Source organism: Xiphophorus maculatus, chromosome 11 (assembly GCF_002775205.1).
Source record: "Xiphophorus maculatus strain JP 163 A chromosome 11, X_maculatus-5.0-male, whole genome shotgun sequence".
NCBI classification, from domain to species: Eukaryota; Metazoa; Chordata; class Actinopteri; order Cyprinodontiformes; family Poeciliidae; genus Xiphophorus; species Xiphophorus maculatus.
Window position 1 is genome coordinate 14,049,609 of NC_036453.1, and position 14,837 is coordinate 14,064,445.

The 14,837-nt window shown below is 39.9% G+C and overlaps 1 protein-coding gene across 1 annotated transcript in view; it reads left to right on the forward strand.

Moving 5' to 3' along the window:
- Window positions 1-14,837, forward strand: part of zbtb16 (zinc finger and BTB domain containing 16) — a 175,047-nt gene that overhangs the window by 147,607 nt on the left and 12,603 nt on the right. Inside the window, exon 5 of the mRNA XM_023342171.1 lies at window positions 10,536-10,706. Within this exon, the coding sequence (XP_023197939.1) occupies window positions 10,536-10,706 (171 nt within the window). The remainder of the gene's footprint in view (window positions 1-10,535; window positions 10,707-14,837) is intronic.

Here is a 14,837-nt window from a genome sequence, read left to right on the forward strand (position 1 = left end):
AATATCTCTTAGGGAATGACCTGGAATCTGATGTCAGGTTTCTCCAGGTCTAGATGAAATGGAAAATTAGAATATTTTGTCCTGCGGTTTGGAACAGTGACCCAGTTGTTTGCTTCATTGTGATTTATGTTTTTTGGGGGGGGTCTTAATTCTTTTTCTCTTTTTTTGTTTTTGCTCGTTTCCTCCCTCTTGTCCTTTCTTACTTGTGTCCTACGTTCTTCCCTTTCTTCCTTTCAATCTGCATCCAGGGGTGCTCAAAGTGTGGACCGGGGGCCATTTGTGGTCCCCCAAATGGAATTTAATTAGGAAAGGTGGAGGTTTTTTTTAGACTTTTACTGAAATCGTAAAGTGAACAATTTTAGGAGCAAAAGTATTAATCTTTATCATTTGAGTAGTAAACAAGACCACTAATACCCAACAACATTTACGTAAACTCTGCGTTTCTTTAAATAAGACAATCCTACAGAACACAGTTTAGTTCTGCAATAATTTTCAGACATTTTTCCTTAACCAAGAATGACTATATCTTAAGTGGTTGCGTGTGTAGTTTGTTGTTGAGAAAGTAAAACCATTTTTTTATTGATTGAATAGAAATGGCCCTTGTGGCAAAGTGTTTGTACTCCAATGCTGTTCAAAAACAGCTGTTGTTAAATACGCTTTTCTTGTCCAAAACTGTAAGCAGGAGGATGTTGTTAATTGTAAAACTGCCTAGATGGATATGTCCTAATATTTCATCAGAGACTTTTTCGATGGTGATCATCCGAAAGCGTTTTTTTTTTTTACAGGACGACACGTGTCCCCCGCCGACGCTTCACAGAGTTTCTGGTTGAGGCGACCTTTTCAGAGAAGCTGTGACCTGATGTGCGATGAAGCCTCGTTGCCGATTAGAGTAACAAACAAACACTTGACAGGAGCTGCAGAGCAGCAGGAACTTCGCCTTTTCTCGTTTCTCACACCTGGAAGTGCCGACACGGGGGAGGCGGGTTATTGTGACTGGTGTTTGTGGCAACTGGCAGTTAGGCGCCGACAGAAAGCAGTGCCGCGCCAAAACGGGGAGTGAAGGTTGTTGTGGCTGAGTGCAGAGGACGTAGATTCCCAGGCTGGTGCAAAGTGAAGACGGTTAGGAAGGCAAAAGAAAATAATTACTGACTTCTGTCTTCATGGAAAGAAGACCCTGTTTCCATATAGTTTTACGATGGCCTGAAACGTCTGCACGTTTTCACCTAACATCCACCTACTTGAGTATGTTTTATTTAGATCTTATGACATCTGCCACACTTTTTAGACTTTGTCAAAATCTAAAAAAAACACATGTGGTATGTAGGAGTGGGAATTAATCATAATTTATATATCATTTATAGTTTATCGTGATAAATTTTTTATCATGATGGGAGTTTTGATTTATCATTGATGATAAATTCCAAATAATGATGTTAAATACAGTCAATGTGTTCAGTTCAGTGACACAAATTACACATTTTATGTGACCGGTGTCCTAAGGAAGCGCTATATAGACTAAGGTTTAGTAAACATTGCTCATACTTCTTGCTTGGCGTTCACAACTGCCGGATCTACGTATTTATTCCTCTTCACCGAGTTAAAACAACTCAAAGTGGAGCGTCTGTTTGCATACTTTGATCGTGCCTCTTGCATTTTGCAGTTCTGGGATGAACTTCTTCTCTGCAGAACTTCTTATATGTAGCTCTACTTTGGAAGGTTTTTCTTTTTTGTTTTGCAGAACGCTCAAGTTAAAGAGATTAATTGTTGTTGTTTTCCCCGTTAGCAGGTGAACTCCGAGCACTCGGGCACAACATGGATGACGTTTAGATGAGCTGAAGCTTGCAAGTCGGAGTTTAGGAGCAGCGCTTGAAGGCAGCTTTGGCATCGTGCTTCTGTCTCGCACGCCACCGAATGAATGCAGGCGTGCGAGGATACAGATGCCTACGTTTAGTCACTATTCCGTACTCCGCATAGATAAACTATACCTTAGCATAGATTGCTATTGACAGGAGCAAGCAGTAACAGAGGTTGAGGTCTGCTGGTAATGGCCTGTGATTGAACACCTTGTGAGGACGTCCCGCTGCTCGCTGCCTCATTAAATCTGGCAGGTTCTCTGTTCGGCACGCTGCATTGCAGGACACCGTCGGCACACATTAAAGCGTCTCGGCTGCGGCACTCCCTGGACCATGTGGACTGGAGATGGATTTCAGGGAGTCCCAATGTTTCAGCTGCGCTTGTGTTATTATTACACTTCGTTATGACAGCAGTGACCGCTGGGGAGCTTCTTCTGTGAATAAGGAGTGTCGGAGTGTAGCTGTCACCTTTAGGTCTCTGAAAACGCGTTAAAGCTTCCTTACTAACCGGATCAGAAATCATTTCAGCGTTTGGGCGGGAGTACGATCGTGCTTGCACACTGCTGGTAAGCTGGCTAAAAGGAGGCTTGTATTCGTTTTAAGTTGCTTTAAAGAAAGTGAAATTTTGCTGCTTCAAAATGCAGCCAATGAAGGAAAAAAAGAGTGGAAATTGGTAATTAGAAGATAACTGTAATATTAATCAGCTGATATCAGCGAGGGATCCACTGATCCACCTTTTCACTTCCGATACCGGTTATAGATACGAGATTTAGTGTCACCTGAAACAGAAGAATTCATTTAAAATGCTTCTTTTTATAAACAGACATAAATGTTCTGAAGTACAAATGTATACAATAACTCTGCACCAACTCTGCAGCTTCACAAGCCTGGTCAAACATGTAAAAACACCTTTAATTTGATTCAATCAGTGTAGTTAGCAGTGGAACCGCCAATGGAAAATAAATAACAAAGAAACTGACCAAAACAATAGGTTGACTACTTCGGTCAAACGTAACAATAAACTGTAGCAAACCTTCAGTCAAATTGTTCATAAAAAACAATTAGGGATTCTAACCATAATGTAAAGTAAATAATAAAGCATTATATCACTCAGAGCACAAAGCATAGAATTAGACTGAGTAGATCTGCCCTCATGGATCGAGCACATTGTCACCGATCCTTGATCTAAAAATATTTCCACTATTGGGACTGATGCAGATAACATCAGATTGGTGCATCTCCAGTATCAATTTGATTTTTAATAGAGTGACCAAAGTTACTTAAGATTATTTTATTTATTTTAAATTAGCCCATTCTGTAAATTTTTCACTTAACCACTTAGGCTGTTTTGTACAATATTAGAAATGCAAAAGTGCAAATAAATGACTTTTATAAATAAATCATTTATTTTTGGCCCCTTTAGAGAAATTTATGGGATTTGCTCCTTATTTCTTTTTTTTATTACTGTTTTCACAGTCAATGTTCTAAATATGTAAAAAAAAAATAATAATAATTACTAAGTCTTTACTACAGTATTCTGAATACATCTAAATAAGTTTTCTCACTCCAACTCCAGCAAACACTAAACTACGAGGATAGATCTGTAGTTCCATAACTTCAGCATTATTAAAAACTGACATTCTTCCAAAAAAGTTTCTTTTTTGTTCATATTTTCAGTTTGTCTTTGTGCACAGACTGCTGACTGGCGTCATTGTAAACCCAAATTCTCCCCACCCGTCCAAGCCGAATTAGAAGAAGCTTCTCGGTGTCGGCGGGGGGTCGGATCAGACGGGCCGGTGTGTGTTTACCTTCCTCCACATCGAACTCGGCTCAGTGACCGGCCTCGACGCCTTGGGCCATTTCTCTGCTCCTCGCCCATCCGGCCACTGTCGCCTCCCTTCAGGGAGTATTCCTCTCCATTACCTGCCTCTGTCCATCCCCCCGCTTAAATAACAGCAGCGCTGCCACTTCAGAGCCATTACGATCCACACACAAACTGCACCCGACCGCACCGCGCCTTTATAAATAGATGGCATGAGAAGTAAAGAGAGAGGCTGGTTAGAGGAGATAAATTATTCCCAAACAGCCAAACAGGAATGAGACTTAAGAACCCCACCGCCGCCATCCCAGCTCCTCCTTTCAGGTGTCACTTTCGGCTGACTCAATTTTACACTGTAATGGACCTCCCGGTTCAACTAGTTTTCTCCCACCTTCTCTTCCTCTTTTTTTATCTCTCGTCCACTCTCTTTATCTATCAGCCTCTGACAACACCTTAACTCACTTTCCTGAGACACACAATTATTCCCCGCGCTGACTGTATACTTTGTACCACTTAATTTTTCTCTAAAGGTAATCGAAGTTAGCACCTTGCCACAAACTACTCTTTGCAGGCAAGAAGTCCAAATGAAAGTAAGTAGCAAACAGATTTCCTTCAAACTGACCACAGGTGAAGTGAAACAACCTGCAGTTTTTGCTTTTGTTAGGGACAAACTTGTTTGTGACAAATTTGTTCTCAAATTACATCTGAATGTTCTTTAGCTTATCTTTATTTAGTTGCTAATTTGCTTTTTTTTACATTTAGAAATTTACCTCAATTAAGAGATTGCTTCTAATTTCTTTTTGCTTTATTGCCAAAGTTCTTTTAAGTGGAGGAAACTGAGCTCTGGAGGCACATTTTCCCTTTACTCTAAAAACACTGGTGAGTGTAATGTCTTGGAAATAATAAATAGCCAGCTCTTTAAAGATGTACATTTATTTCTACTAAGTAATTACATAGATTGCAACTCATTAGAATTGTCACTTTTTTTTATTTACACACGGCGGTTCCGGTCAGATCCCTTGTATTCATGCATTTCATACGCCCATAAATTTGAGGCACAGATGATATCTGAAAACAAAGACGGACGACAAAGGAGCTTCTCCTGCCAACCGGCGGTTTATTCCTGCTTCAAAGAGTGATCTGATTGGACGCTGGAAAAGGCTAATGTTGTGTTCAAGTTGTGCTAACAGGAGTTAGCCCATCGGCGAAGCTTTTCTAGCGTAAAATAGCAACTCAATGCTAAACATGTAGCAGCAGCACAGACGTCTGCATCGCTAATGTCAGCGTCCGCAGTTTACATTTCTACAGAGGAGCCGTAGATGATCAGGGCTTCCTGAGACACTGGAAAGATTAAAGGTAGAATAGCATCAATCTGATGGCTGAAGAACCTGAATGACACATTAAAAACAACAAATGTCTTTGTTGAGCTTATATAGTTATTCACTAATTTCACAACACAAAGTGGCTTGAAATGAAAATATGTATTTTTTTCTATGCATGTTTTCACTTATTTATTTATTAAATTGAAAAACTTGATTAAAGACCCTGCAAATAACTCGATTCAGAATTTGAGTCAAGTCCAACGGCAAATAATAACACCATGATCAAAGTTAGGTTCGGTGTGACACTGACAGTAATTATTATTCAGATGATGAACAGTTGCCATCACATGTGACTCCATACAGCCGAGTTCATTGCCGAGTTGATGACTCTGATATTGTCTGCAAAACTGCACAAGTCAAAATCCACTCACCACTCTGCCTGGTGAACTGTTTGGGTTTTTCAAACATGGAGCTGCACAATATGGAACTACACAACATCTCTACTTTGGTCTCATCTGTCCAAAGGACAGAGAAGTCGAGAAGCTTCTTGTGGTTTGAGATGGAGAGGTCTCGTGTTTGTCATTTCTCTGAGCATTGCTTGCTCTGACCTTGAGGTCGATTTTTGCTCCTGGGTAGATGGTCAGCTGTCTTAAATGTTTTTCAATAGTGAATCTTTCTGTAAAGTGTTTTGAAAATAGTCATATAACCCTCGCTAGGTCAATGCTTAATAACTCTAAGGTCGTTGCTGAAGTTGGTCTGATGTCTGTATGCTCCAGAGCAGCAAACTGAAGTAACTGACGACAATCAATTAATGAAGTTTATTCAGTCATGCTGCTATACAGACAAAATACCACAAAATACCTTGAAAGCAAGTATGAGTTTTTTTTTTCTTTTACATTCTTTTTTTTCATTTCAGCTTTGTTTTTGACCGACATCTTACACGCTTTGGTACATTTGTCTTTGCTTTCACCATGACTAAGTGATGCATATAAATGTTGATGAGTTTTTGGATTTATGCAACTATTTTTCCATGCTTTTGCGTGTCTAACTTTTCTAACAGAAGTGACTGGCTGCTTTTAAATCTGATACACATATTGTTCTCCAATCAACCTAATGTGTCCCAGCAGCCACTGTAGCTGCCCTGACTTCAAAGTGGCCCTTTTTTGTTGTCTCTTGCTTCCACTTTTTGTTTCCAAGCTTTGTTTTTCTGTGAGGATGTCAGGGCGTGTTTGCATCTGGGTTTCATATATCCGCCCTGCTAAAGCCCAAAGGTCAGAGGTGTGTTGACCTTTTACATTCCAGAAACCTTTTCTCCTCTAATTCCCCATATTTGGCCAAAGTCTTTGTGAGGCCAAATTCGCCCTGTAGCTCCACCCCACCCCTCTAACATCTACTTCTCTCCCTCTCTTTTGACTCTGGACCACTTCCACAACCATAGTAAACTTTTTCTTTTTTCTCAGTCATAAATGATTTTTCTCCAAAATGATCTGGAACACAAGCATTATTTATGTATTCCAAGTCAAGCTATTTTACCTACAGGTAGGTGAGAAGTCTAATTTAAACCCATGAAAAAATAATCAACTTTACATTTTTCTTCTTTTTTTTAGAAGCACACTTTCAATGAACTTATTAAAATTCCTTATTATTAGCAGTAATGTCAGTGTTTGTAAAATTGTTTCCAAGGAGTCACAGAAAACTGTTTTATCTGTTTTTGTGACGCTCATGTTTTAGTACCCTAACCTGTAGAATCAAGAATTGATTTAAATATAACCTTTCTGACAACATGAAGTAGGCTGAAAGCCTTAATCTAAAAAGAAATAAACCTAAGAAATAGTCTGGAAGCAATTTTAAAGTCATATCAATGTGTGTGATGGTTGATATCAAAGACTTCTTTGCACCACTACCAACTACCACTGAAGTTAATTTATTTAGCACCAATTCACAACACGCCATCAACTTTACAAAATCTACAGATACCAAGAAAAGTCCGTCCATTCCAATTGATCCTGTCGAATAATGCAGTCAAGTTCAGTTTATTATTAGTTAAAAGGTTTTTTTAATGCAAGGAAACACAGCAGGTGGTAGCAGTCATAAATAGCTGCATTTCCATTACAAATGTGTGCAAAGCTTTGTCAATGTTTGGCTAATGTCGAAAAAACAATTTTGCAATTGAGCTGTTTCCTTTAAATAATAAATGCAATTAAAATTACAAGTGAATTAAGTTTGTTCTCTAGGTTACTCATTAAAAAAACACGCTGTGTTCTGAACTGCTTCCTATCGTCGTCTTTGTCCTGTCTGCCTATAGCAAAATCCAGTTGCTGATCACAAATCATGTGAAGTGTAAGAAGTGTTTCTATTGCAGTTTTACAAAATAAATTCATTTCAATGCGGCCAGAAAAATCTTTCCAACGTAATGCAAGAACTTTTTATCAAAAAAATTGACGTCAGTTCTAACATTAGTATGTCAGTGCTCAAATTATTACTACAGATCTGCTAACATTAGCATATTACCAATAAAGCTAACTGCTCAGATCTGCTAGCATTAGCATGTTACCAGTAACGCTAACTGCTCAGATCTGCTAGCATTAGCATGTTACCAGTAACGCTAACTGCTCAGATCTGCTAGCATTAGCATGTTACCAGTAATGCTAACTGCTCAGATCTGCTAGCATTAGCATGTTACCAGTAACGCTAACTGTTCAGATCTGCTAGCATTAGCATGTTACCAGTAACGCTAACTGCTCAGATCTGCTAACATTAGCATGTTACCAGTAACGCTAACTGCTCAGATCTGCTAACATCGGCATGTTACCAGTAACGCTAACTTCTCAGATCTGCTAGCATTAGCATGTTACCAGTAACGCTAACTGCTCAGATCTGCTAGCATAGCATGTTACCAGTAACGCTAACTGCTCAGATCTGCTAACATTAGCATGTCACCAGTAATGCTAACTGCTCAGATCTGCTAGCATTAGCATGTTACCAGTAACGCTAACTGCTCAGATCTGCTAGCATAGCATGTTACCAGTAACGCTAACTGCTCAGATCTGCTAACATCGGCATGTTACCAGTAAAGCTAACTTCTCAGATCGGCTAACATTAGCATGTTACCAGTAAAGCTAACTGCTCAGATCTGCTAACATTAGCATGTTACCAGTAAAGCTAACTGCTCAGATCTGCTAACATTAGCATGTTACCAGTAACGCTAACTGCTCAGATCTGCTAACATCGACATGCTGAAGCCAGCACTACACTTAAGCACTAGCAGTTCAGGGCTGATAACTTTCACATCCTAGAGTGCTAGTGCTAACATAAACAGCAAATTATTGTTACTTCACGGTTCATTAAAAATGCTTGACAAAAATATCCGGAACCATCTAAACATGCTAGCGTGTAAACATAAGTGTTAGCATGTTAACATGTACTCAGATCCATTAAGCACAAAAAGCATAATTTCCCAGATGTTTGAACTGTGAAGCAACTCATCTCCAAAAACGTCAGATTATTATTGTTGCCCTAAAATTTTAAATTCATCGGTTACAATAGTAAGTTGCTAACCTAGTAACTTAAAAGTGCCCTTGATAAACTTTCAGTCACGAAGAAACAAACAGAATATATATTCAGCTTCTACAAATTAATATACATTTTTAAACAGACTTTTAAGTCTCTTTTTAAACATTGAAGCAGAATTTAAGCTTCCACCTCTTTTAATGTCTCAAACAAAACATTTTCACAGAATTTAACCAAGATTAGCACCACTTGACTTATTTATTAAAGTGCAAATGCAGTTCAATGTTGTGTTTAATCAATGTATTGATGTGGACTGATGTACTGTTGTACTCCAAGCAAAGACCAGATCAATTTCATAATAATAAAATATGCAAATATGTGTTTAATCAGACCTCAACCATATATAACAGATTATATCAACTATTTTCTCATTAGTAAACTCAGGATTTTTGGCATTAAAAGTTGTGACACAGTTTCATTCTGTGGCTGTTGTAATAAAGATATATAGTCAATTAGAGCAGAGTTTTCAGCTGAAAGCAGCAAAAAATCAAACTGTTCCATCACCTCCGATGTAGGTGTGAATACTGGTGCAGGTGTTTGTGTATGCTACATATAATATTGCAATGAATTACTACAGCACCATAAATGAAGAACAACACATGGGTGTCCTTATAACACATGTTCCCTCTCCATATAGTTGATGAGGGAGTGAACATTCGCAAACAAATCACACAAGTTGTTGATACAGTGAATAACGCGACAGGAAACACAGACACACACGTGTGACATGTTATATTTTACTAACTGTTCCCCGGCGGGCTTACGTGCTGCATACTGTATTTATAGAGATTAAAGACGTACACATTTCTAATGCTTCAGGGTGGCTGCGCAGGCCGATAAAGATCTCCTATGCAATACTTCAATCGAATCTCGACTCCAGCGAGCGCGGTGCATTTTTCTCCAGCAGAGATAAAGAGCACACAGTTGCAAGCGCACAAACAGCTAAACAACAACAACAAAAAAATGCAAACACACACCACAGGGTTGCACGGCCGCTTCGAACACACACTCCCTTCACACTTTTTTCAATTACCAGGCTGGGGAAAACTCTGGGGAAGGACTGAGTGTTTGGAGCTCAGTTTCTATTTCATCAGTCAATAACACATCTTTGGGGCAAAGCTGACACTAATTTAAAAATCTATGAAGAGCAGCCCGCCTCATGTTCATAACCACTGGAGGAGGAGGAGGAGGAGGAGGAAGAGGAGGAGGAGGAAGGGGAGGAAGAGGAGGAGGAGGGTCCACGACAGCCTGCACACCTGATCAGTCACCGTTGTGGCGTGCTAAAGAATGATGGGGGAGATGTTGCAGGAGGATGATGATGGGAGGAAAGGTGCAGAGGAGTTTCAGAGCATCATCTGGAGAAAGTAACTTCAGCGTGTTAGTGGAGGATAAAGAAAGTGAAATCTAATGCTACGAGGGGAGCAAAATACATTTTACACTAACTGCATTTCCACTGGACACAAAATTGCAGAAAATGGAATTACAAAAATATATTTGCTTAACGGAAACTATTTGTATTAGCATTTACCTGCTAATGTTAGCAGATCTGAGAGGTAGCTGCAGACAATGCTCTCTGCTCCCTTGTTGTTTTCCAGTTCATGCATGTTTTGTAGACTATTTTTACTGTCATAAATTTCTTGCTGTGCTGTGTGGAGGGTATGAATGTATTTTGGGACTTTTGCACAATTAAGGAACCACTGACTTGCCCCTAATGAGTAAAACAATTGGAACAAAGTCCTGTTGGACAAATATAACTGATGTTTTGCATCAGGCTTTTTTTTCTTCGATCTAGTCAGACGGAACTTGTTGTAATTCTGACCACCTTTCCTCTATTTGTCACATTAATCTAGTGACACATTGGCAGATAGACGTGCAACAGGCCATTGAAAAAGATATTGGAATAATGTCGTCCAGTTTCCACCTCCGATTAACCTGTGACCTCTCTGTTTCTGTTTTTTTTTCTCTTTGCAGGCTCGGACATGGCCATCTTTTGCCTTCTTTGTGGGAAGCGTTTCCAGACCCAGACAGCACTGCAGCAGCACATGGAAGTGCACGCCGGCGTTCGCAGCTACATTTGCAGCGAATGCAACCGTACTTTCCCCAGCCATACTGCACTCAAACGCCACCTCCGCTCACACACAGGTCAGTGGAAGCACTCGGCGTCCGTCTTCACTGCTGGACCTGATGTCTCATTATCTTGCTTCGTTTTGACTCAAGTTCCTCTGTTCTGCTACTGTTTACCCTAAACTCTGCTGTTGCTGTGCAACATGCTTTGAACGTTTTACTATACCTTTTTAATGTAACCTTTTAGTAAATATCCAGAATTCAAACTTACGTGGCTGAAATTTCTAAAGCCTAATTTGACTTCATATCCATTAACAATGTGAAATAGTAAAACACTTCAACAAGTCCATCATCTTTTCTAATTAATTCAAGGTATATGGCGGAAAATAAGCTGTCAAATGCTGGATTTATTGTTTTTGGCTTATATCTTGTGCTCTATGTTCGCTAAGGAAAATGAGTTTCTTCCCCTTTTGACTGACATTTCTAAATTATAGAGATAAGTTTATAATTAATACAACAGGATAGTGAGGGAGGGACTTCATTACGGTTTCCATCCAGACACACCCCAGGCCTCCAGAGTAGACGTGCAGTGCCCTGTGAGCAGCGATGGGAAGAAAAGTTGTGGTTTTGCAACAAAAAACAAAAAGACTCCAACATTAAACTTGCAAAAACTTTGCTCAACTTTGCCGTTTGTGGATTTTGTGCTTCTGTGTCTTCAAGTCTTGACCTTCGGCGTCCACTGGAATGGATGAGCGTCAGATCTTCCAAGTCTGAGACATGCAACTGGCATGTGCCAAAGAGTAGGCACCATTAGCGGGTGAATAACACCTTTCCAATGCAGCAACTGCAGTGAAAATGTACTGCAGGCATTGCAACATACTTTTCATCTTTTATCCAAATTAATCTTATTTCTCCAGTATTGAGAAACGGATGAGTAAAGATCTGATTTTGATACCTACTTGATTAATTAGCATAATTTCTTTTATTTTAAAATTACACATTGCATATGGTCTCAAAAGCTGTAAAACCAAAGGTGCATTTGAAATGTACGCCTTCTTCTGTAATACGAACAAAAATGGTTTTATTTCTAAATTTGTGGGACAATATCAACAGACTCTTTCTTGGATACATGAACATAAACATACAACCGGAACGTTCCACACCATTCCTGGGCCCAATACACTGTGCTGTACCATTATAAGATAATGGTACAGCACAGTGTCGCTCACTGGCATCAAACAACACATTAACCACTAAACATAGTAGTACATCACGTTTGTTGTCTAATCAGTTACCCACTAGAGGTTATTCTACAGAATTAATGTTTTTAACACAACATTTGAGTTGATATTGTTTAATGGCCCTGCCCTGGAGCTCCTCTGTGAAATGACCCACTTTTTTTTCTCCCACCTGTTTGATTTCTGGGTAACAGAATACCTGACAGCTTAAAATTAAATTGGATTCAGCTTTTCCTGCGAGTACTACAAGGATTCTCATGTTCGAATACAGCCTACAGTACAAAACAAAGTACAAAGGCGCGTTTTTATTTTAGGAAATTTAGCTCCGCTGAATAAACAGCATGAATTCAGGTCAACGTGGATGCATTCTGCAGCACTCGGGGGAAGATTATTTACAGCGGCTGTTTTGTTTTGGGGGTTTTTTTGTTTTGTTTTTTCTTTTTTTTCCCCTCCCTTTCCATCAGTCCACTATAATTCACTCAGTGTCGGCTCTCAAGGACAAGACCAGGATTCTAATACATTTTTTCGCTGGAGCAGAGGTAGCCTGACAGATGCGGCTATTCAGAGCAGAGGTGGAGGAGGAGGGGGGGAGGGGGGGAACGCGGCCATGACAGAATATGAACACATGGAAATGAATCCCATTTCAGCAGCGAGGAAAGAGGCCTTTTTTTCTTCCCTCTTTTTCTCCGTCTCTCACCCAACCGCCTGTCTGCGACCTTAAATAACAGTCTCACTGTCAGAGCCGATTTAGCTCACCGGCTCGCGGATAAATATTTGAAACGAAAGGCAGCAAGATGAGAGCAGTCGGCCCTATTTACAAGTCAGGCGAGTACACCATTAGTGTGTGATGGTGGTGGGAGCTGAGGGGCTTCACGGGAGGGTTGTGGGGAGGGGCGGTGGGGGGGGGGGGTTACAGTAGCGATGCACACATCTGTTCTCTCCACCAGACGCCGGAGAGGACACATGCGGCGTCTCTGATCCACCTGCCCACCCCGGCGACGCAAATGTCACCTCAGCTCGGCGGCGGAGCTGCAGATGCGACTCTGCAGCCTTTTGCCACTTTGAACCTGGTCCCCACTGTGGGCGTGTGCTAAATCACAATGAGCCAGCCGTGAGCGCAGCCGTTTAAATATGATGCAGAGGCTTTTGTCGGGGGATTATGAAGTCAGCAACTGACGCAGCCGTCGTGTGTGTGCCAGAAATGGGTCCTAATTTAACCTTTAAATAAAACTAGAGGGCTGGTGTTCCTCTGGTGTCACCCTTTGATGTTATTACCATTCAATGCGTAACACTGCAAAAGTCCTGATTAAAACATCAGGTTCGCATTAGAAGATCAGCTCTATAGCTGCTAGAGATTCTGCTAAATACTGTCTTATGAGATTGGGGATATTTAAATCTTTAAAGACTTGTCAGAGAAAAATAAAGACTGTGGCTTTACTATCTACTATCACTTCTTTCTTTTTTTTTTTTTTTTGTTGATTCTCATTTTTCTGTCTGCCTTCAGAGAGTATTTGGAGATGAAAGAGAAATTAAGATTCTCCCAGTTAAAGCAGCCAATCATACAGATGCATCTTGGTAAATAACAAAAAATGTTCCAGTAACTCAATTCAATCAGTGACAAATTCTGCTGAAATTGTTAAAGTTGAAATGTTTTGGTTCATTTTGAGGATTACAGATATTGAAAACCTAAAATTCAACTTCTCAGGAATAATAACAGGTGGATAAATAAATAAATAAACCAACAGATTCTATATGGACTGAGTTTGATGGCCAATTAGTCACAGTTGACTTTGGACTCTATAAAACACAGTGGATCAACACCAGCTAATGACATGGCTCTTTTTTCACCACGTGTTTTTCTTCCACTAAGCTTTCCAGTAAAGTTCTTGGACAAGACACTGGGTAACTTTTCTGCAGCAATGACCTTCTGCGCCTCATCAGCTGGCCGGGTGTTAGGTCAACAGTCTTTGATCCTGTTTTTAGAAATCTTGTTAATATTATTGGTCTTCATGATTTTGCAGCGTGTAACTGGAAGCCATAGTTGACAAAATTAAGAAAGATAAACACCAAATATTTTACTCTGAGTGCAATTAATGTACAAAATGAATGTCATTTTTTATTTAAATGAACTTTTCAATGATATTCTACTTTGTCTGCATGTGCTTGTATGTCTCTAAGCTTTATCTAAACTCCAAATAAAATCAGATAGCATTTTGTTTTAAAAGCCTATTTTAAAAGCTCAAACGCCAAATATACCTTGATATCCATTAATTAATCCATTAATGCTATGACGGTGGAAACCATCATAGCATTATCACAGAAGCGAACATCTACTGTCTTCCTTATCTCCACACTTGGGGGTTCAGCCAATCAGGAGTCAAATGAACGGCGCACCTGGATTGGCTTCCAATAGCGCGACAAGTAGCTTTGTGGATTTCAGCTTCACAAGCCATATTTCCTATCAAATATTTCTATACATGCTGTATTCACATTTTTGCAAAGAATTTGGAGTTGCGTTCCACAAATAAAATCCCAGTGTGTTACTGTATGAAGAAAAGCCATCAAAATTTAGCAATAATGAAGTATATTCTGTAGTTGAGGCGTTTCAGTTATTGCTAATAAACCCAGATTAAATTGAAATTATTCTCCAGCTTTCATCTCCAATTTGTTTTCTGGACTCAATCCAGACCCTAAGGGTCACAACAGTTCTCCGACTTCTGTATTGAAGCCTGTCAGTTGTGCTGTGGATGATGTTTTCATGAGGTTTCTTTGTTTCGGGCAGCTTTTTCGCACACAAAAGCATCAAACAAATCGCTCCTTCCCGTTGGCGCTTCCCGTGAAAAGTGGCCTAAGTTAAGACAAGAATTCCCTGTAAATCCCAAGATCTCGCTGTTCAACTCTAATTTTAATGGACGGAGCGTGGCAGCGCCTGTTTGGGGCGGAAGCTTTTTAGATGCAGCTCGGCTGTTAG